The sequence below is a fragment of the Salmo trutta genome, chromosome 31 (genome assembly GCF_901001165.1).
Source record: "Salmo trutta chromosome 31, fSalTru1.1, whole genome shotgun sequence".
NCBI classification, from domain to species: domain Eukaryota; kingdom Metazoa; phylum Chordata; class Actinopteri; order Salmoniformes; family Salmonidae; genus Salmo; species Salmo trutta.
Window position 1 is genome coordinate 4,464,669 of NC_042987.1, and position 24,954 is coordinate 4,489,622.

At 40.3% G+C, this 24,954-nt stretch overlaps 1 protein-coding gene across 1 annotated transcript in view; it reads left to right on the forward strand.

Annotated features, from left to right (window-relative positions):
• The window catches only part of LOC115169375 (serine/threonine-protein kinase OSR1), a 48,275-nt gene extending 23,833 nt beyond the window's left edge, over positions 1–24,442 (forward strand). The window contains exons 14-17 of the mRNA XM_029724939.1: positions 7,657–7,709; positions 21,746–21,814; positions 23,880–23,944; positions 24,069–24,442. Coding sequence (XP_029580799.1) covers positions 7,657–7,709; positions 21,746–21,814; positions 23,880–23,944; positions 24,069–24,143 — 262 coding nt within the window. The 3' untranslated portion in view covers positions 24,144–24,442. The remainder of the gene's footprint in view (positions 1–7,656; positions 7,710–21,745; positions 21,815–23,879; positions 23,945–24,068) is intronic.
• Positions 24,443–24,954: the final 512 nt, after the last annotated feature.

The following is a 24,954-nucleotide window of genomic DNA, read 5'->3' on the forward strand; positions in this document are numbered from 1 at the left end:
CATGTACTTTTCCTCAGCCAACAAGACAAGTAACGAATAGCAAAATCACTAGCGTACTGTATGTTAATCTATAGTAGAGAACCTTACCTATTCTATTGGTCAGCTTGTTGTTATGTGCGAGAAAGAAGTAGCCTATTCCAAACAGACGATAGAGCCCAAATACATACAACTAGTAGGCCTAGGCTACATCCCCAAAACATAAAAAAGCAATGAGGCTCATGCAACAGATCAGAACGTTAAGCATAAAATGTTGATCATTTATTTTCTCACATAAGCACAGCAATGCGTACAGGGCAGTAGGCTACGTGCGAATGTTCGTTCCATAATGCAATTAATGAGAGAACACCATTGTGAGCGGTTTCATGTGATGGAGATGGAAATATCCTTTAGAAATGTTGAGAGGGGATATCTAAATATGCAACAACTAGCAGTGTTACTGATATGACTAGGATTATCATCAACTAGCAGGGTTGCTAATATGACTAGGATTATCATCAACTAACATGTTACTAATATGACTAGGATTATCATCAACTAGCATGTTACTAATATGACTAGGATTATCATCAACTAGCAGGGTTACTAATATGACTAGGATTATCATCAACTAACATGTTACTAATATGACTAGGATTATCATCAACTAACATGTTACTAATATGACTAGGATTATCATCAATTAGCATGTGTTGCTAATATGACTAGGATTATCATCAACTAACATGTTACTAATATGACTAGGATTATCATCAACTAACATGTTACTAATATGACTAGGATTATCATCAATTAGCATCTGTTGCTAATATGACTAGGATTATCATCAACTAACATGTTACTAATATGACTAGGATTATCATCAACTAGCATGTGTTGCTAATATGACTAGGATTATCATCAACTAACATGTTACTAATATGACTAGGATTATCATCAACTAGCAGGGTTGCTAATATGACTAGGATTATCAACTAGCAGGGTTACTAATATGACTAGGATTATCATCAACTAGCAGGGTTACTAATATGACTAGGATTATCATCAACTAGCATGGTTACTAATATGACTAGGATTATCATCAATTTGCAGGGTTACTAATATGACTAGGATTATCATCAATTTGCAGGGTTACTAATATGACTAGGATTATCATCAACTTGCAGGGTTACTAATATGACTAGGATTATCATCAACTAGCAGGGTTGCTAATATGACTAGGATTGTGCCTTTGGCTACTGGACAATGAAAGAAAGTTCATTTGAAGACCAATGGAACATGAGAGAACAAGCTTACTGGTTTCAATGGCATGTGAAAGTCTTTATAAAATTATTGCCTGCATGTTTGGTTGTATTTTGGCTAAGATACTTTGAAGCAATAATATTTAGTAAAATGTTTAGATTTGAAACAATTAACTATGTTTTCAAAATACATACTGCCTCCAGCTCATTGCGAAGTGGTGTGATGCGCTGAAGCCTGCCTAATTGCTTATGCACTTGAATGGGAATTGCGCTTCAATTACCAGTTGAGAAATAAAAATAGCTATTTTTAATTGTGGCCATTTTTTTTTGCCTTTAGAATTGTTGCACAATGATTGGGCTGATTTTTTAAAGTACACGTTTCACTCCAGAAGCAACAAATAGCTGTTTGAGTTGTATCAGCAGCTCTCGTGCTACATCGACTGGTTTTTCAATCAATGAATAGGCTAAAATGCATTGTTTTGGAGTGGCAAACGCTGGTTATTACCAACTAACGGAAACCCTGGGGGGGTGAATACTCTTTGTGGACCGAGTTACGCTCTCCTCCGATGGTGGCACTCCTTCGTTACCGGGTGTAAGTCTCTGATTGGCCACACAAAGTCACACTTTCCTTTCTCTTGGTCTTCAATAACACAAACTCCAAAGCAAATCAGGGGAGGAAAATAGGTTTATTCGAAGAGGACAAATCATACGGGGAGGTAGATGGTCATTCTCCCCTGTCCTCAGTGATTCTCTCCTCTGGTTCTCGCCTGTGATTCTCTCTACAGAACAAAGGGACAGCATGTAGTTTTATAACCCAGCCCTAGTCTGTGGTTGACCAATTTAGAATTCCTTGCAATAAAACTAGCCAATGGCCAAATAACAAGTATCCTATTTCAGAAGACATATTCCTTCCATGTCTCTGAACCGTTGATCCCTATTACAGAAAAAACACTATTTCCCTTAATCATTATTACTCTGACCTCTCGTCCTTTTGACCTCTCGTCCTCTGTCTCTGTGTTGTGTATTTATCTTCGAGATATTCTTACACTCCCCCTAGACCATTTTAAAAATATATGTACTTAATGTATTTTTAGAAAACAATAAACATGAAAAAATAGACAGTATAAAAAAACAGCAGTAAGCATAAAATCATTCACATGAATCACCTTGCATTTCTATAAAACACAAAGGGCATATTGTACTTGCTGTTACAATAACAAATAGATTTCAAATAAAGTTATAGAAAATAAGTATTAACAGGTGTAATGATGATGTCCCTTACGATTCCTACCACATCCTGTACAAGGAGGAAACACAAAACAAGTATTATCTACAAGACGATAATATTAGCCCCCAATTGCTAATCAATCAGTTCTTTATTCTCCAGGCTCCGCTTTGTCATCAACATGGACAACCTTGCATTGAATAACATGTATCCATCGTGATTTTCCCTGGACTTTTACTGCTGACCTCGTTATGAGCAGAACTTGATAAGGACCTTCCCATTTTGGTCCTAATGTGTCTGTTACATATTTTTTTTTGCCATCACCCACTGTCCTGGTACTACGTCATGTCCCCCCTCGGGAGTTATTCCCCACGCCTCTTTTACTTGTCTGTCTGCTTCCCCTACTGCATTAGAGAGTTGCATGCAATAGTTAAGCATTGTGTCAATCATAAAGTGAACGTCTGCTGTTCTCAAATCTAACGTGCCTGGTATTATCACATTGTCCATTGTAGTAACTACCGTAATTTCCGGACTATTGAGCGCACCTGAATATAAGCCTCACCCACTGAATTAAAAAAATATATATTATTTTGAACATAAATAAGCCGCACATGTCTATAAGCCGCAGGTGCCTACCGGTACATTGAAACAAATGAACTTTACACAGGCTTTAACGAAACACGGCTTCTAACAAAAAATGTAAAATTAGCAGTAAGCTTAGTTGTCTTTTTGCACTGAGTCAATTCCTCACGCTGCTGTTTCCAACGTCTTATCATCGACTCATTAAGACCAAGCTCCCGTGCAGCAGCTCTATTTCCTTTTCCAAAAGCCAGATCAATCGCCTTCAACTTGAAAGCTGCATCATATGCATTTCTCTGTGTCTTTGCCATGATGAGGGTGACAAAATGACTACCATAATCAGAATGATGGGAAGTTTGAGAGCGCTCGATTTAATCTAAACAGTAAACCAAAAAGTTGTTTGACCTTAACCCGTTCGGCAATTTCATTGGTCTAATGAAAGCTTCATGCCGCCAAAAAACTGAGCATGTCACAGAATGTGTTTTTTTTGTAGAAAAATTTTTTGAAAGCGGGAAAAATCCATATATTAGCCACGTCATTGTTTAAGCCGTGAGGTTCAAAGCGTGGGAAAAAACTCAGAAGCTAGGATATGCATATAATTAATACAGGTGGATAGAAAACACCCTAAAGTTTCTAAAACTGTTTGAATGATGTCTGTGAGTATAACAGAACTCATATGGCAGTCAAAACCCCGAGACCGATTGAAACAGGAAGTGGAATTCTGAATTGTGGCCTCAACTTCAAATCTTTGCCTATTATTCACACCGTGAGCTAACGTTCATTGAGCACTTTCTATTGCTTCCACTAGATGTCCCCAGTCTTTACAAAGTGTTTTGAGCCTTCTACTGTCGAAACTGAATGAATGAGACGCTGTGGAAATTGGTCACAGTAGGAGGGCCATCACCATTGTGACGTCGGCGGCCCTGTCTACCCCCTCCTTTCGAAACGTTTTGAAACACAATACAATCGTCCCCCACGAATCTTATTGGCTCTCTTGTTGAAACAGGCCCTGAAGATTAATGTTATACAACGTTTGACATGTTTGAACGAACCTAAATGAGGGAAAAAAGTTATTTTTCGAAATTGCTGTCCCGCGCCCGACGAAGCAGTTGGATACAGCCTTCAGACGCGCTAACAACAGCAAGCTAATGGAACATAAAGGATGGACTTTTTCGACCGAAAATACATTTGTTGAGGACCTGGGATTCCTGGAAGTGCTTTCTGATGAAGACAACTAAAGGTAAGGGATTATTGACAATAGTATACACGATTAGATGTGATATGCGATTGTTCCAAGATGGCGCCGAGCTAGGTTTACCAGCTAATTTTCTGAGTATCGCATCCCCTTTTATCGCAAAGTGTGATTACCCAGTAAAGTTATTTTTAAATCTGGTATGACAGGTGCTTTCAAGAGATATTCATCTATAAATCTTAGAATGACAATATTACATTTTAAAAATGTTTTCGAATAGTAATTTAGTAAATTGTAGCGCTGTTTCATCTGATGCATTTGAGGGAAAATAGTTAGTCAACGTCAGGTGCCGATGTAAAATGCTTTTTTTATATATAAATATGAACTTTATTGAACAAAAGAATGCATGCATTGTGTAACATGATGTCCTAGGTGTGTCATCTGAGGAAGTTTGTAAAAGGTTAGTGCTGCATTTAGCTGTTTTTTGGTTATTTGTGATGCATGTGGTTGGTCGGAAAATTGCTATGTTGCTACTTTTACCATGTACTCCTCTAACATAATCTAATGTTTTGCTTTTCCTGTAAAACCTTTTTGAAATCGGACGATGTGGGTCGATCCAGGAGAGGTGTATCTATAAAACGATATGAGACAGTCCTATATTTGAAAAAAAATATATATTAAATTTCGCTATGCTAATGTCGCTAGGAGTTTTTCGCTGGATGTTGATCCCGCTTGCGGGACGAGACGCTCTTAATCACTACTTTAGTAGCGTCCATAGCTTCCTTGCTAATGGGATATTGTTTTGTGCAAGCTGGGGCAACACCTGTCAATCGCACTGGTTTCATATCCAAAGTTCCACACACATTTTTCTTCATAGTCCAAATAGCATGGTTCTGAACTGTAGATTCCTGCATCAATCTTCATTGGACCAATAGAAATTGATAATGCTTTGATTTGTTTCATATGTCTTCCCCCCCACTCCTGCTGCTCTCATCTTCTTGCCCGTGTACTGAGGACATATATGTTTAACATAAGATATGGGCAATACAGTGACTTCAGCACCCGTATCTACTAAACAATCTACTGCCAAGTTGTTAACCATCATGTTCACATATATTCCATCTGATTTCATATGTACACCAGCTGAGATGGGACGTAAGAGGGGGGTCTATTAGTCCCTCCACAGCATCCAGCAAACTCTGTTCATATGTACACCAGCTGAGATGGGATGTTAGTTTACCTCAACGGCATCCAGCAAACTGCTGATCCGGAGAGAGCTTCTTAAATTTCTGCAACAGTATTGTGTCGTTGGGGCTGTTGTCACATTTCCATTTTCCCTGAGACGGACCCTTATTCTCCTGGCCACTTCTCACAAAAATAATTTTTCGTTTCTGAAAGTCTTGTTGCCAGTGACAGAAATCCCACAATAATGACATACCAGGTCTCTCTTCCAAATAATGTTGTTGGTTTCTCTCGGAACTGCACTACTCTGATGACAGTCAGTTTATTATGTTGATTGATATCTCTGTCGTTATTACTCTATTGACTTCTCGTCCTTTTGATCGCTCGTCCTCTGTCTCTGCATTGTGTATTTATCTTCAACATATTCTTACAATAGCTGCGTTTGTGGGGTCTCGACTATCTTAGATGCAGCTGTGCTCCGCATGGTTGCTCTCTGGGCTCTCTGGGGTGTAGCTCGTTACAAGGCAAGGTTGCTCTCTGGGCTCTCTGGGGCGTAGCTCGTTACAAGGCAAGGTTGCTCTCTGGGCTCCCTGGGGCGTAGCTCATTACAAGGTATCAGGATATCACTCTGATATAGTTTAGACAACTATATTCACAGTTCATCTTTTCAAAAACATTCTCTTTGATCTGGATATTTTCTACACAACGCACAGTATGTAAACACATACATATTATGAAATCTCCTGAAGTTACAATGTTTTCGTTATAACGTCGTCATTTAACTTTTGATAACATAACAAAAACAACATTTATTTTCATATTCCATCTATCATTTTTACCACCATTTTGGCTGATGAAATATATTGTCCCAAAGTCTATTCATTCTAATGTTCTGTAGTTTTGGGCTGTAAACTCTTCCTAAAACACACAGACGTTCCACAGAATGGAGTTGGACTGCTGCCTTCTAATTTACGATGGTGTGAGGTCATAATCGCTCTACACATCTCCCCCAGCCTATTCAGAAAGGATTCAGAAACACTGACCGAGTGAAGCGTACCAGCAGGGCAGCACACGAGTGACATACTGAGTCATTATCTTATTCCTTTTTGCTATAGCCTATTTCAATAAATATGTTGTATACAGAATGCCAAAGCAGTCCAAAATGTCAGAAAATATTCTGTCTCTCCCTGCCTCTCCCTGCCTCTCCCTGTCTCTCCCTGTCTGTCCTTATAGCCTAAACCTATTCATTTTTTTTATATACAATGGGGTCTAAAATTATTGACAAAGATAAGCAAAAAATAATGTATAAAACCTTTGAAAATGATATTTTATACTAATACAATTGCTCAGATTTTGTTTAATAAAGCTACTTAAGATAGGGGTCAAATTTATTGACACTTTTGTTTTTGATACTGTTGAACTCTGTCCTTGTGAGGGTAACGACACTGCGCCTATTTCTAAAATGTCTTATGAGATTGGAAAACACATTGAACCCGTAGACCATTTTTCCAGATCCTTGATATCCTTCGTCTCCCAGCATGGACTGCCCTCTTCAATTCAAACCACAGGTTTTCAATGGGGTTCAAGTCTGGAGACTGAGATTGCCATTGCAAAATGTTGATTTTGTGGTCACTTAATCATTTCTTTGTAGATTTTCATGTGTCTTTGGGGTTATTGTCTGCCGTTGGACCAGTGGAAGTGAAATAGCCCCATAACATTCTCAATCATATTCTCAGTCACAGCTTTATGAGAAGTTGAACAAACGAGGATGAGGCAAATTAAGCAATTATTATCCAGTTCTGAAGACGGCAGACTTTGTTTCTATCCAGCCCATGATTTATAACTTAATTCACAACGGCAAGACCGCCCATTCCTCATCAGTTGACTGTCACTTTGCTCCGTCATGTGCGTGCCACACAGACGCACACACAAACCTGTTCCATGCCCAAGCTCCTCCACCAGAAAGCAATATTACAAAATATTTGCCTACACTTAGTATCTGTCCAGGCTTTCAACATTATATTTTGTCATGTTTCGTCCAGTTGTAGCATCCGATTTCGCGCCATAGCCCAACTGTGTTTTTTTGCTGGGTTGTTTTATTTATATAACAAAAAGTGTTGGCCAATAGGGGTATATCACAATGTTTTATGAGTAAATAATCACAATTCGACAATGGTTAACACCGCCTAACCTGAATGTCCTGCCCTCCTCCTAACCAGTTCTAACTCTGCTCTTCCCAGGAACTTGAAGAAAGAACTGAACGACATCCGATTTGAGTTCATGCCTGGTAGAGGTAAGTGTCTGTTTCTCTGTGTGTTTGTGTGTGTTAGCTATTTCCTGCTATATCCCTCCTCACACTCACCCACCCATTGCTGCTCTGTTATGTTAAACTGGAGCCAACAGAGGGAGCTAACCGGCTGACTTTTGGCTGGTCTTGCTCTCTTGTTTGCTTGTTAAAACATAGTGCCTTCAGAAAGTATTCACACCCTTTGACTTTTTCCACATTTTGTTGTGTTACTAGTGGGATTAAAATGGATTTAAACCCGTAGAGTCGATTTCCACGGCCCTGCAGAAATCTAATTCGCATTAAAAAAAAAATATCCCCGTCGAAATCCGACAGTTTAGGAGATATGTTTTTTTGGATGTGTCTTAATCTACCGCATGTATTCTCAGACTGGGGGGCGTACGCACTGTCGGGGGTACGCCAAATAAAAACGTTATTCACCTTTGAAAACATTTTTAAAAAATGTAAAAATTCTTCATATTTTCAAACAGTACAATTTATATTTTCCAACAGGGCTATACATTTGGGTGAGGTGTTTTTCTCGCCTGAGTAGCCTCGTTTCACTGCCAAAAATAAAATTAAACCATCTAGTGTTAAGAGAAATAACAACACAATGTGAAATACAGGTAACCTAGTCAAATAATTAACATCCAATCACATTAACTGTTACACTCTGATGGGAAACCTTCACTCTTGCGCAGAAATTTAGAAACGAAACATGACCATTTGAAAAATAAACCATAGGAGTTTTTTTGAGTGAGAATAAAGACGACTTTCGAGTAGTAAGACATGTATAAAAGCAACAGATACCATTAATAAGTAGGGGCTAGAAGTTTCTTATATGGTGAGCTACCGAGTAGCTAGGACAGGCAAGCCCCATACTATTGTGGAGGACTTCATTCTTCTTCCTGCTGCTGTGGATATGGCTGGGACAATGCAGGGGGAAAAGGCACCAAAAAAAATATACAGACTTTTTTTTTCATCAAACAACACTGTTTCACAACACATCAGTGACAAGGCAGGAGATGTTTTGAAACAATTACTGCTTTGCATACAAGCCAGTGAATTATATGCGTTACAGCTGGATGAGTCAACAGACGTGGCGGGCCTGGCACAGCTCCTGGTATATGTCCGTTACGTTTATGGGGGGGTCAATTATGGAAGACATCCTCTTCTGCAAACCACTGGAAATCAGGACAACAGGGGAGGATATTTTTAAAATACTGGACAGCTTTGTGACATCGAATGGACTTTGGTGGTCAAGATGTGTTTATCTGTACTGATGGCGCAAAAGCCATGACAGGGAGACATAGTGGAGTGGTAACGCGTGTGCAAGCAGTTGCTCCCGATGCCACCTGGGTACACTGCAGCATCCACCGTGAGGCTCTTGCTGCCAAGGGAATGCCTGACAGCTTGAAAGACATTTTGGACACTACAGTGAAAATGGTTAACTTTGTTAAAGCAAGGACCCTGAACTCTCGTGTATTTTCTGCATTAGGCAATGATATGGGCAGCGACCATGTAACGGTTTTACAACATACAGAAGTGCGCTGGTTATCAAAGGGCAAAGTATTGACACAGAGACGAGCTTAAAGTTTTCTTTAACTGACCATAATTTTCACTTGTCTGAGTCCCTTGTCTTACAGGGACTCTCAGCAACTATATTCAATGTGCGGGGCAAAATTGAGGCTATGATTAAGAAGTTGGAGCTCTTTTCTGTCTGCATTAACAAGGACAACACGCAGCTCTTTCCATCATTGTATGATTTTTTTTGTGTGCAAATGAACTCAAGCTTACGGACAATGTCAAATGTGATATAGCGAAGCACCTGAGTGAGCTGGATGCGCAATTACGCAGGTACTTTCCCAAAACGGACGACACAAACAACTGGATTCATTATCCCTTTCATGCCCTGTCTCCAGTTCACTTACCAATATCTGAACAAGAGAGCCTCATCGAAATTGCAACAAGCGGAACTTTGAAAATGGATTGGGCTGCGCTCAGAGTATCCTGCCTTGGCAAATCGCTCTGTTAAGACACTGATGCCCTTTGCAACCACGTACTAGGGCTGGGCGATATGGCCAAAATCTCATATCCCGATTAATAAGTCATTTCATATAACGATGCATATCACGATATAGCACATTTTCTGTAAATTCACTGAATAAATTGTTTATATAAAATGACCACATGTAAAGGCCTATTTCGTATTACTTTTGGAATTATACTCAACAAATAAAAGGTACTTACTCATATTTGCTTATTTCTCCTTTTATTTAGAACCTTTGTGCAAATGTTCAATTAAGCATGTGACAAAATATTAATGTATAAAATCTAAAAAGGTAAATAGAAAACACTTCAACTATAGTTGAAAACAATAAATATAGGCATAAAATATTATTTTTGGGAGCTTGCCTGTTTTGCATGTTATTTTGAGATTAATAAACTCAGCAAAAAAAGAAATGTCCCTTTTTCAGGACCCTGTCTTTCAAAGATAATTCGTAAAAATCCAAATAACTGCACAGATCTTCATTGTAAAGGGTTTAGACACTGTTTCCCATGCTTGTTCAATGAACCATAAACAATTAATGAACATGCACCTGTGGAATGGTCATTAAGACACTAACAGCTTAGAGACGGTAGGAAATTAAGGTCATAGTTATGGAAACTAAAGAGACCTTTCTACTGACTCTGGAAAAACAACAAAAGAAAGATTCCCAGGGCCCCTGCTCATCTGCGTGAAGGTGCCTTAGGCATGCTGTAAGGAGGCATGAGTACTGCAGATGTGGCCAGGGCAATAAATTGCAATGTCTGTACTGTGCGATGCCTAAGACAGCACTACAGGGAGACAGGAACGGACTGCTGATCGTCCTCGCAGTGGCAGACAACGTGTAAAAACACCTGCACAGGATCGGTACATCCGAACATCACACCTGCGGGACAGGTACAGGATGGCAACAACAACTGCCCGAGTTACAGCAGGAACGCACAATCCCTCCATCAGTGCTTAGAATGTCCGCAATAGGCTGAGAGAGGCTGGACTGAGGGCTTGTAGGCCTGTTGTAAGGCAGGTCCTCACCAGACATCACCGGCAACAACTTCACCTATGGGTACAAACGTCAATGGACCAGACAGGACCGGCAAAAGTGCTCTTCACTGACGAGTTGTGGTTTTGTCTCAATAGGGGTGATGGTCGGATTCGCGTTTATCGTCGAAGGAATGAGCGTTACACCAAGGCCTGTACTCTGGCCTGTACTCTGGAACGGGATCGATTTGGAGGTGGAGGGACGTCATGGTCTAGGGTGGTCTGTCACAGCATCATCGGACTGAGCTTGTTGTCATTACAGGCAATCTCAACGCTGTGCGTTACAGGGATGACATCCTCCAGGACCCTCATGTGGTACCCTTCCTGCAGGTTCATCCTGACATGACCCTCCAGCATGACAATGCCACCAGCCATACTGCTCGTTCTGTGCGGGATTTCCTGCAAGACAGGAACGTCAGTGTTCTGCTTGGCCAGCAAAGAGCCCGGATCTCAATCCCATTGAGCACGTCTGGGACCTGTTGGATCGAAGGGTGAGGGCTAGGGCCGTTCCTCGGCAGAAATGTCCGGGAACTTGCAGGTGCCTTGGTGGAAAAGTGGGGTAACATCTCACAGCAAGAATTGGCAAATCTGGTGCAGTACTTAATGCAGCTGGTGGCCACACCAGATACTGACTGTTTGTTCAGGGACACATTATTCCATTTCTGTTAGTCACGTCTGTGGAACTTGTTCAATTTGTTGTTATCTTATCTTCATACAAATATTTACACATGTTAAGTTTGCTGAAAATCAACGCAGTTGACAGTGAGAGGATGTTTCTTTTTTTGCTGAGTTTACGTGTCATATCAATTTGCATTTGGTGCCTTGGGTTGAGTGTTAGCACCAACTCACAAAACCCCCGTTTCTCGACTGTGTAAATTGGGGCCATGTCTTTGCAGATATAAGTTGTAACGGCAGCTGTTTTCTCCTTCCGTCTTCGTGATTCTTTGCCATATGGTGTGCCGCAGGAAAAAGCCTCTTGCAACATCTGAGTCGGGGGTTTGTTTTGAGCGCTCGACTGTACTTTTTTGGGTCTCATCCGTGATTCTTGCGTAGGTGGAAAAAGAGGTTATATATATTTTGCAGAAGACGGTTTTCTGATCCGTGTCAGACTTTTCATACCCAAACCACGTCCATGCGACAGAAGTAGCCCCTCTTTTAGGTACGAGTAGGGCTGGGCGACATGGCCAAAATATTATATCACGGTATTTTTTAAACAATTGGATGGTATGACGGTATTTGACGTTTTTTTTTGTTTTTGAATAATAAAAGTTCTACGTTTGCTTTATGAGTGGTGAGGGATCCTAGGGTGGCAACACACACATTCTAAGTGATTTCAATGAGTCTTTCTCCATTCTGATTGTTTTCTACTGTTCAATTCAACTTCAACCAAAACAAATTTCAGCACTTTTATCATTTCTGCATTTCTGCACTCAATTGCAGAGGTGGAAAAAGTACCCAATTGTCATAGTTGAGTAAAAGTAAAGATACCTTAATAGAAAATTTACTCAAGTGAGTGCAAGTCACCCATTAAAATACTACTTGAGTAAAAGTTAAAGTACTTGGTTTTAAATATACTTAAGTATCAAAAGGCAAAGTATAAATAATTTCAAATTCCTTATTTTAAGCAAAGCAGATGGCACCATTTTCTTTTTTAAAAATGTACGAATAGCCAGGGGCGCATTTGTGTTTAGTGAGTCCTCCAGAGCAGAGACAGTAGATGACCAGGGATGTTCTCTTGACAAATGTGTGAATTGAACCATTTTCCTGTCCTGTAACGAGATGTAACCAGTACTTTTAGGTGTCAGGGAAAATGTATGGAGTAAAAAGTACAGTATTTTCTTTAGGAATGTAGTAAAGTAAAAGTTGTCAAAAATAAAAATAGTAAAGTACAGATACCAAAAAACGACATAAGTAGTACTTTCAAGTATTTTTACTTAAGTACTTTACACCACTGCTCAATTGAGAATTTCCATACTGCCACGTAGGGCTGGACGTTATGGGCAAATAATCTAGGACTTGCGATTTGACTTGCGAATTAGAGCAAAACTGTTGGAATATGGAAATAGAAATGACTATTCTAATTCTATAGTCAGAATATAATAGTGGGCACTTTGAATACAGTGTTTGATATGACAACGAATGAAAATGCCAGGGAGAAGTTATTGTGACAGGGTTGGAACTAAAGTGTTAAGTGTTTCCTAAAGAACCCTATAAGATTTATTTTATCTTAGCTACTTAATGCAGCTAACATATTCTTGCTTTGCATATTCCTCTTTTGATTAAGAAGATACTGTTGCACAAACAACATGCTGATTTAGGTCTACACCATCAGTGGTATTATCAGGCTGTATTAGCTAGCTACGTTTGCTCTTACTCAGTACATTTATTAGCTAGCTAGCTATTAGCATTATCGGCTAACAATTAGCGTCTCACAAGATTTAGGGCAACTTGCTAAGAAAAGACAAAGTAGCTGTTTGCTGATGTAAGAAACACAAACTACTAGTGTCATTATAGAATGCTAGTGTATTCATATTAAGAAGCAAAGTGAAAACAGAATGTTTGTCATCAACATTGTTGCATGTGCTGCATTGCCCATGCAGGCTGAACGCAAGTGTCTTGTGGTTGAGGAACATCAAATGCGCTCCTTGAGTGACAGGGGGCGGGACTAAGTCTGTGTGGAAAGTGGCACGGAGAGAAAGAGCGGAGAGAGATGACTCAAGTAATGAAGTAAACTATGAAGATTAACATTACGTATGGCGAATCACATTTAACAAACCAAACATTCAAATACTGGTATAGAAGGTAAAGTAAAAACCCAAACCGGTCCCTGCATCAATACCGGTAAATCATAAAATACGGTATACCGCCCAGCCCTAGGTACGAGCTCCGTGTCTCCCTGCTCTGTCACGTTCACTCTCCTCCATGTTTGTTTGTGTTGCAAATTTCCTTCCACCTGGCACATTGTCCAATTTACGAAAAATATTGCTTTAAAGAGTGTGATTTGCAACACAACGAAATAAACGATAGAGCATAATATCAAACGATAGAAAAACGTCTATCGTCACACTATATATATATATGTGTGTGTGTGTGTGTGTGTGTGTGTGTGTGTGTGTGTGTGTGTGTGTGTGTGTGTGTGTGTGTGTGTGTGTGTGTGTGTGTGTGTATATATCTCGTCATATCGCCCAGCCCTACCACGTACCTATGTGAGAGTGGATTCTCAGCCCTTACGAGCATGAAAACTAAATACAGGCACAGACTGTGTGGAAAATGATTTAAGACTGAGACTCTCTCCAATACAACCCAACATTGCAGAGTTATGTGCATCCTTTCAAGCACACCCTTCTCATTAACCTGTGGTGAGTTAACATTTTTCGATGAACAAATAAGGTTTTATATGTATATGACAAACTCACACTCATTCTTATGTTTATTAAATGTATATTGTGTGTGTGTCAGGCTTACAATGATGGCAAAAAAACAACATTTGAGCAACAGCTGACCCTGGTGCTGGAGGGGGTACGCAGCTGGAGGTCGAATGTTTGAAGGGGTACGGGACTATAAAACGTTTGGGAACCACTGATCTACCGCATCCGCCGATGTCGCACTTCCGCATCTGCGGTAAAAGATGGCAGAGCTAGAGCGGTGTTTATCAGACCATGATACATCCATGGTCTGATGGTGAAATCCCAGAGCGGTTTCCTTCATCTCTGGCAACGGAGTTAGGAATGGTGCCTGTATGTTTGTAGTGACTGGTTGTATTAATACACCACCCAAAGCGTTATTATTAACTGCACCATGCTCAAAGGGATATTCAATGTCTGCTTATTTTTTTACCCATCTACCAATAGGTGCCCTTTGCGAGGCATTGGAAGAGGCATCCCTGGTCTTTGTGGTTGAATCTGTGTTTGAAATTCACTGATCAACTGAGGGACCTTACAATTATCTGTATGTGTGGGGTACAGAAATTAGGTAGTCATTTAAAAATCATCTTAAACACTATTATTGTAACTTATTATGTGACTTGTGCAGCACTCCTGTTGGGGCAAAATGGTTTTGTTACAATCTAATGCTATGTAAACGCTTGAGTTGAATCGTACTAAATGTACTACAGTTGAAGTCGGAAGTTTACATATATTTAGGTTGGAGTCATTAAAACTTGTTTTACAACCACTCCACACATTTCTTGTTAACAAACTATAGTTTTTGCAAGTTGGTTAGGACATCTACTTTGTGCATGACACAAGTCATTTTTCCAACAATTGTTTACAGACAGATTATTTCACTTATAATTCACTGTATCACAATTCCAGTGGGTCAGAAGTTTACATACACTAAGTTGACTGAGCCTTTAAACAGCTTGGAAAATTCCAGAAAATGATGTCATGGCTTTAGAAGCTTCTGATTGACATCATTTGAGTCAATTGGAGGTGTACCTGTGGATGTATTTCAAGGCCTACCTTCAAACTCAGTGCCTCTTGGCTTGACATCATGGGAAAATCAAAAGAAATCAGCCAAGAACTCAGGAAAAAAATTTGTAGACCACAAGTCTGGTTCATCCTTGGGAGCAATTTCTAAATGCCTGAAGGTACCACGTTCATCTGTGCAAACAGTAGTGCCCAAGTATAAACACCATGGGAGCATAAAGCCGTCATACCGCTCAGGAAGGAGTTCTGTCTCCTAGAGATGAACGTACTTTGGTGCTAGAAGTGCAAATCAATCCCAGAACAACAGCAAACAACATTGTGAAGATGCTGGAGGAAACGGGTACAAAAGTATCTATATCCACAGTAAAACGAGTCCAATATCGACATAACCTGAAAGGCCGCTCAGCAAGGAAGAAGCCACTGCTCCAAAACCGCCATATAAAATCCAGACTATGGTTTGCAACTGCACATGGGGACAAAGATCGTACTCTTTGGAGAAATGTCCTCTGGTCTGATGAAACAAAAATAGAACTGTTTAGCCATAATGACCATCGTTATGTTTGGAGGAAAAAGAGGGAGGCTTGCAAGCCGAAGAACACCATCCCAACCGTGAAGCATGGGGGTAGCAGCGTCATGTTGTGGGGGTGCTTTTCTGCAGGAGGAACTGGTGCACTTCGCAAAATAGATGGCGGCATGAGAAAGGAAAATTATGTGGATATATTGAAGCAACATCTCAAGACCAGTCAGGAAGTTAAATCTTGGTCGCAAATGGGTCTTCCAAATGGACAATGACCCCAAGCATACTTCCAAAGTTGTGGCAAAATGGCTTAAGGACAACAAAGTCAAGGTATTGGAGTGGCCATCACAAAGCCTTGACCTCCATCCTATAGAACATTTGTGGACAGAACTGAAAAAGTGTGTGCGAGCAAGGAGGCCTACAAACCTGACTCAGTTACACCAGCTCTGTCAGTAGGAATGGGCCAAAATTCACCCAACTTATTGTCGGAACCTTGTGGAAGGCTACCCAAAACGTTTGACCCAAGTTAAACAATTTAAAAGCAATGCTACCAAATACTAATTGAATGCATGTAAACTTCTGACCCACTGGGAATGTGATGAAAGAAATAAAAGCTGAAATAAATCATTCTCTCTACTACTATTTTGACATTTCACATTCTTAAAATAAAGTGGTGATCCTAACTGACCTAAGACTGGGAATTCTTACTCGGATTAAATGTCAGGAATTGTCAAACTGAGTTTTTAAATGTATTTGGCTAAGGTGTATGTAAACTTCCGACTTCAACTGTATATCACTGGTAGTTTTCCACAGCTGTCCAGTACCACCTTCACACACCGCAACAAAGGAGTGATTTGTTACTGGCTCCTTATCTTTAGGGCACCGAAGGCCCAGCCAGGCTGAATTCCTGTTCTATCTGTTTAGGATCTAAAGATCTTATCACTCCCCTGTCTTAGACACATATCAAATCAAATCAAATGTATTTATATAGCCCTTCGTATATCAGCTGAAATCTCAAAGTGCTGTACAGAAACCCAGCCTAAAACCCCAAACAGCAAGCAAAGCATGTGAAAGAAGCACAGTGGCTAGGGAAAACTCCCTAGGAAAAACTCCCTAGAAAGGCCAAAAACCTAGGAAGAAACCTAGAGAGGAACCAGGCTATGAGGGGTGGCCAGTCCTCTTCTGGCTGTGCCGGGTGGATATTATAACAGAACATGGTCAAGTTGTTAAAATGTTCATAAATGACCAGCATGGTCAAATAATAATAATCATAGTAGTTGTCGAGGGTGCAACAAGCACGTCCGGTGAACAGGTCAGGGTTCCGTAGCCGCAGGCAGAACAGTTGAAACTGGAGCAGCAGCATGGCCAGGTGGACTGGGGACAGCAAGGAGTCATCATGCCAGGTAGTCCCGAGGCATGGTCCTAGGGCTCAGGTCCTCCGAAAGAAAGAAAGAGAGAATTAGAGAGAGCATATTTAAATTCACACAGGACACCGGATAAGACAAGAGAATACTCCAGATGTAACAGACTGACCCTAGCCCCCCGACACATAAACTACTGCAGCATAAATACTGGAGGCTGAGACAGGAGGGATCAGAAGACACTGTGGCCCCATCCGATGATACCCCCGGACAGGGCCAAACAGGCAGGATATAACCCCACCCACTTTGCCAAAGCACAGCCCCCACACCACTGGAGGGATGTCTACAACCACCAACTTACCGTCCGAAGACAAGGCCGAGTATAGCCCACAAAATCTCCGCCAAGGCACAACCCAAGGGGGGGCGCCAACCCAGACAGGAAGACCACGTCAGTGACTCAACCCACTCAAGTGACGCACCCCTGCCATGGACGGCATGGAAGAACACCAGTAAGTCAGTGACTCAGCCCCTGTAATAGGGTTAGAGGCAGAGAATCCCAGTGGAAAGAGGGGAACCGGCAAGGCAGAGACAGCAAGGGCGGTTCGTTGCTCCAGCCTTTCCGTTCACCTTCACACTCCTGGGCCAGACTATACTTAATCATAGGACCTACTGAAGAGATAAGTCTTCAGTAAAGACTTAAAGGTTGAGACTGAGTCTGCGTCTCTCACATGGGTAGGCAGACCATTCCATAAAAATGGAGCTCTATAGGAGAAAGCCCTACCTCCAGCCGTTTGCTTAGAAATTCTAGGGACAATTAGGAGGCCTGCGTCTTGTGACCGTAGCGTACGTGTAGGTATGTACGGCAGGACCAAATCGGAAAGATAGGTAGGAGCAAGCCCATGTAATGCTTTGTAGGTTAGCAGTAAAACCTTGAAATCAGCCCTTGCCTTAACAGGAAGCCAGTGTAGGGAGGCTAGCACTGGAGTAATATGATCAAATTTTTTGGTTCTAGTCAGGATTCTAGCAGCCGTATTTAGCACTAACTGAAGTTTGTTTAGTGCTTTATCCGGGTAGCCGGAAAGTAGAGCATTGCAGTAGTCCAGCCTAGAAGTAACAAAAGCATGGATTAATTTTTCTGTGTCATTTTTGGACAGAAAGTTTCTGATTTTTGCAATGTTACGTAGATGGAAAAAAGCTGTCCTTGAAACAGTCTGTTTATGTTCTTCAAAAGAGAGATCAGGGTCCAGAGTAACGCCGAGGTCCTTCACAGTTTTATTTGAGACGACTGTACAACCATCCAGATTAATTGTCAGATTGAACAGAAGATCTCTTTGTTTCTTGGGACCTAGAACAAGCATCTCTGTTTTGTCCGAGTTTAAAAGCAGAAAGTTTGCAGCCATCCACTTCCTTATGTCTGAAACACAGGCTTCTAGCGAGGGCTATTTTGGGGCTTCACCATGTTTTCATTGAAATGTACAGCTGTGTGTCATCCGCATAGCAGTGAAATGTAACATTATGTTTTCGAATGACATCCCCAAGAGGTAAAATATATAGTGAAAACAATAGTGGACCTAAAACGGAACCTTGAGGAACACCTAAATTTACAATTGATTTGTCAGAGGACAAACCATTCACAGAGACAAACTGATATCTTTCCGACAGATAAGATCTAAACCAGGCCAGAACTTGTCCATGTAGACCAATTTGGGTTTCCAATCTCTCCAAAAGAATGTGGTGATCGATGGTATCAAAAGCGGCACTAAGATCTAGGAGCACGAGGACAGATGCAGAGCCTCGGTCTGACGTCATTAAAAGGTCATTTACCACCTTCACAAGTGCAGTCTCAGTGCTATGATGGGGTCTAAAACCAGACTGAAGCGTGTCGTATACATTGTTTGTCTTCAGGAAGGCAGTGAGTTGCTGCGCAACAGCTTTTTCTAACATTTTTGAGAGGAATGGAAGATTCGATATAGGCCGATTTAGTTTTTTATAATTTCTGGGTCAAGATTCGGCTTTTTCAAGAGAGGCTTTATTACTGCCACTTTTAGTGAGCTTGGTACACATCCGGTGGCTAGAGAGCCGTTTATTATGTTCAACATAGGAGGGCCAAGCACAGGAAGCAGCTCTTTCAGTAGTTTAGTTGGAATAGGGTCCAGTATGCAGCTTGAGGGTTTGGAGGCCATGATTATTTTCATCATTGTGTCAAGAGATATAGTACTAAAACACTTTATCTCCCTTGATCCTAGGTCCTGGCAGATTTGTGCAGACTCAGGACAATGGAGCTTTGGAGGAATATCCAGATTTAAAGAGGAGTCCGTAATTTGCTTTCTAATGATCATGATCTTTTCCTAATGATCTTTTTCTTTATTTTTACTATTTTCTACAATGTAGAATAATAGTGAATCAAATAAAATGTTATTGGTCACATACACATGGTTTGCAGATGTTAATGTGAGTGTAGCGAAATGCTTGTTCTTCTAGTTCCGAAGACATCAAAACTATGAAATGACACACGTGGAATCATGTATTAACCAAAAAAGTGTTTAACACATCAAAATATATTTTGTTATATTAAGTTAATTTGTGGAATGTCTTTCCTTAATGAGTTTGAGCCAATCAGTTGTGTTGTGAGAAGGTAGGGCTGGTATAGAGAAGATAGCCCTATTTGGTAAAATACCAAGTCCATATTATGGCAAAAACAGCTCAAATAAGCAAAGAGAAACGCCAGTCCATCATTACTTAAGACATGAAGGTCAGTCAATACAAAACATTTCAAGAACTTTGAACGCTTCTTCAAGTGCAATTTGCAAAACCATCAAGTGCCCTGATGAAACTGGCCCGACACAGGAAAGGAAGACCCAGAGTTACCTCTGCTGCAGAGGATAAGTTCATTAGTTACCAGCCTCAGAAATAATAAATGCTTCACGGAGTTCAAGTAAGACACATCTCAACATGAACTGTTCAGAGGAGAATCAGGCCTTCATGTTCGAATTGTTGCCAAGAAACAACTACTTAAAAGACACCAATAAGTTGAAGAGACTTGCTTGGGCCAAGAAATGTGTCTTTTGGTCTGAGGAGTCAAAATGTGAGATTTTTGGTTCCAACCGCCGTGTCTTTGTGAGACGCAGAGTAGGTGAACAGATGATCTCTGCATGTGTATTTCCCACCGTGAAGCATGGAGGAGGTGGTGTGATGGTGTTTTGCTGGTGACATTGTCAGTTATTTATTTAGAATTCAAGGCACAACTTAACCAGCATGGCTACTACAGCATTCTGCAGCGATATGCCATCCCATCTGGTTTGTGCTTAGTGGGACTATAATTTGTTTTTCAACAGGACAATGACCCAACACACCTCCAGGCTGTGTAAGGACTATTTTACCAAGAAGCAGAGTGATGGAGTGCTGCATCAGATGACCTGGCCTCCACGATCACCCGACCTCAACCCAATTGAGATGGTTTGGGCTGAGTTGGACCGCAGAGTGAAGGAAAAGCAGCCAACAAGTGCTCAGCATATGTGGGAACTCCTTCAAGACTGTTGTAAAAGCATTCCAGGTGAAGCTGGTTGAGAGAATGCCAGACTGTGCAAAGCTGTCATCAAGGCAAAGGGTGGCTACTTAAAAGAATCTAAAATATATTTGTTTAACACTTTTTTTTGGTTACTACATGATTCCATATGTGTTATCAGTTTTTATGTCTTCACTATTATTCTACAATGTAGAAAATCATACAAAGAAAGAAAAACCTTTGAGTAGGTGTGTCCAATCTTTTGACTGGTAATTTATATAAATGACTGTGATTCTGTAGATTTTTTTTTTGTTCTTCTGCTTCTGTATGTCCTGAGTGAACTTCCCTGCAATTGTTTTAATAAACTCTTATAAACTAGATAATGAGCTCTGCCTGATCCTTGGAACAAGTTTTCCTCAACAATCCTACACAATCCTGCACTCAACAAGGCTTGCCATATCAAAAAGGTTGACTACTTATTGACTCAAATGATTTTACCCATACATTTTTTTATAATTTGTAGACATTTCTAAAAACATAGTTCCACTTTGACCTTATGGGGTATTGTGTGTAAATCAGTGAAAAAAAATATGAATTTAATATATTTTTAAATTCAGGCTGTAACCTTACAAAATGTGGAAAAAGTAAAGACGTGTGAATACTTTCTGAAGGCACTGTATCTAACCACTAAACAAAAGTGGACCATCGCATTCACCCAAAAGTCTGATGGTTGCATAAAACCAGTGAATCCAGATTAGCAAAAAAGTGTGATGGGATTCGCACTCAAAAATATGTTGCATAAAGCTAACTTTTACTTTTACTGCTTCAGAACAGATGTTTCAACTTAAGTCTTCTTCATGTAGGTTAAAATATTTTCCTATCAGAAACCGCATTTATGGGATCAACAGGTGAGAAGCAGGTGTTTCTAATCAGGGTTGCCAGTCATCTGCATATCAGGGATGTGGCTTTTCTGGTCGACCTGTTAATGGGTTACAATCACATATATGGACCCATCAGACTTTTTTTCTTCTCACATAACTAACCACTCCTGCTCTGTTTATCTCTCCCCATCTATCTCCATATCTCTTGGTTTTGTTCTCTCTCTCTCTCTCTCTCTCACTCACTCACCCACCCACCTACCTTCCCTCAGATTCATCAGATGGAGTTTCTCAGGAATTGGTATCCGCAGGTCTAGTCGATGGGAAAGACGTAGTGGTTGGTGAGTATGAAACCAAAGCTTAGAGAGATCTTCTGTAGGATAACATGTCCCTCACTATGGTAACTTGACCAAAGCTACTAGAGGTCAGTGAAGTCACAGGTCATGACTGATTGAGACAACACATTTTGGTTATGTGAAAATATAATATTTTATAGTGTAACATTTAGAAATTTGAGTGCTTTAAATGCCAGGATGTCATACTCATTTTGGCTTTTCATCTAGTAGATTTAGCTGCACACTATTAAGGAAGAGAATCATGTTTTCAGACCCATGTGTGTTTGACAACAGCTGATAATCAAAGAAAGGGACAGGCTGTAGAAAAAGTAACAAATGGCTGGAAACAACGCAATTGCGCATTAGATGACACATTCTCAGTATGGGTGAGCCTAGTGTCGTGTCTTTGGCATCATTAAAGTGAAGACTTATTTTATGAAATCAATTCTCTGTAATTATTATTACGTGATTAAACTAATCATGTAAATGTAATTAACCAGGAAGTCGGGGCACCAAGGAAAATCTTCAGATTACAAAGTTATAATTTTCCTAATATAACTTTTCAGATATTTTAATATCTGACCAATTAGTCTTCTAATTAATTAATTATTCTTTACCTCACGTGAGTCTCATTCCAAACGTTGTAAGTTGTTGGTTATCTGCACGAACCCAGCCTTCACTATGAATCATCCATACACCAATTGTCTTAATCATTTATTTACTAACTAAATAATCACAAATGCATAAACAAACAACAATATATATGGTTACAAGGAAATGATAAGGGAAGTGGGTGTGGACTGAGAAGGCCGGGAAAGACGAGAGTCACTGCACAGTGGATAATTATAATTGAAATGCTAATCCTTTGCACATGAACGCTCACTCATTCGGGAATAATTGCAATCAATATATATATTTACGCTCAGTGTGTCATCGTGATCTCTTTTGGAATCGTCCTTTTCTGTTGGAAAGTTCATCTGAGATTCTCTCTGTGTCCCTGGAGTCTTTGGTTAGAATGTATACTTCAGAGTAACATTCAGAAATTTTCTTATAGAATAGATGTTTTGGCGGTTGTCGGTCTTCGCATTCCAGGTTGACATAAATTCTAGCTGCAGACTAGTAATTAGTATCGAAGATTTGCTCTTATTCTGTCGGTATCGATAGTCTCAGAGTTGAACCATTTCCACCAGTGTAGCCAATGCTCCACGTGGTTTGGTTAGGAATTCAACAACCAAGGAATGCATGGTCTCTACTCAAACCTTAGCCTTCTCGGTAATCGAGGTACGCATGGTCTGAAGTGGGCTTCTCCAGGTGGGGTTTATATTCAGAACAGCAGAAAAGGGCTGTCCCGTGACGCCAGATTAATGTCTGTGCTCATTGGGCGGGCCAATGACTTAGTTACATTTTAAAGGGAATTGGATTCTCTTTCATTAAACAGTTTAAAATCACATTACATAATTTCACAAATAGTTTCATCTTTACTCATTCATTTTATACAATAATTAGGTGCACATCTCATAATGGAGAATCTTGTATAAACAGAGTTATGGTAATGTGGCTGTATTGTCTCTTATGTGGTCACAAACATTAGACAAAATGGACCGGTCGTAGCTGGATTCTCCACCAACCGTTTACACATTCTCCAAAACATGGATATTGTTCCGTTCTCAAGTTCTATGAGGTAGAAAAAGTTCCTTTGTTCTACTGTGAACCCTCTCTCTTGATACTGTGTGAGAGAGTCTCCTCCAGGAATTTACGACCTGAGATAACAGAGCCTGGGTGTAGGGGGAAGAGAGAGGTGGTGAGAGAGAGAGAGAGAGAGTTGGTGCTTGCTATATCTAAAGAGGGCCACGTCATGACACTAGTATGTTGATATTTGTTGCTTAGTGCATACGTTTTCCTAAACAGTATGTTCTAAATAGTATGTAGAACGATTAGTACACAGTATTTAGTTTTAGTAAGTAGTAGGCAAGAGAAATTTCAGACACGGTCATTTACTCTAGAGATCGCAAAAATTATGCTGGTTTTAGAGAGGTTCAGATTCCTTATTCCACATATATATTCTTTCCAGTTGCTGCCAACCTGCAGAAGATTGTTGATGATCCTTTCAACAATAAAAATGTAACTTTCAAACTGGTAAGTTCAATATTTTTTGTTTCAATCAAAGCTTCCATTTTTGTCCTGTTGAAACAGCAGTATGCCCTGCTCAACATCCTACAAAGAGAGATGCACTGAACATGTATTTTTCTTTCTTTCTCAGGCATCTGGCATAGACGAGTCGGAGATCCCTGACGATGTGAAACTGATGGGTTTCGCTCAGCTCAGCATCAGTTAACTCAATATTCCATCAACAAAGGAGAACAAACAGTATTGCACAGCAGCATAGTTCTAAATTCCAAGACACCACTACTGCCAAAGAAGAGAGCCACAGTGCATTTGTCAACCTGTAGGGTTATTTTCTTTACTGAAACCTGCAGTGTTAGTTAAAATGGCCTCTGAGAATGGGACCAGTGTAACAAAAAGACAACAGTTAGGACAGGAACAGTAAATCACACTTGAAAGAGTTTACAGCAGTGTATCTGGGAGGGAGGACGGCGGGCATCGCAATCGACATAAACATCATCGACTTAAAAGTAAACAACAAATGTTTCTTATTTCGTTTTCTACATTTAGCTCTACAATCCAACACATATTCTAATATCTTGAGTTCTGGAAGTGATAACTTACAGTGCGTTCAAAGTATTCAGACCCCTTGACCTTTTTCCACATTTTGTTATGTTACAGCCTTATTATAAAATGGATTAAATAAAAAAAATCCTCAGAAATCTACACACAATTCCTCATAATGACAATGTGAAAACAGGGTTTTAGACATTTTTGCACGTTTATTAAAAATAAAAAACAGAAATACCTCAGGATACAGGATTGTGTCAAGGCACAGATCTAGGGAAGGGTAACAAAAAATGTCTGCAGCATTGAAGGTCCCCAAGAACACAGTGACCTCCATCATTCTTAAATGAGAGAAGTGTGGAACCACCAAGACTCTTCCTAGAGCTGGCCGCCAGGCCAAACTGAGCAATCAGGGGAGAAGTGCCTTGGTCAGGGAGGTGACCAAGAACCCGATAGTCACTCTGACAGAGCTATAG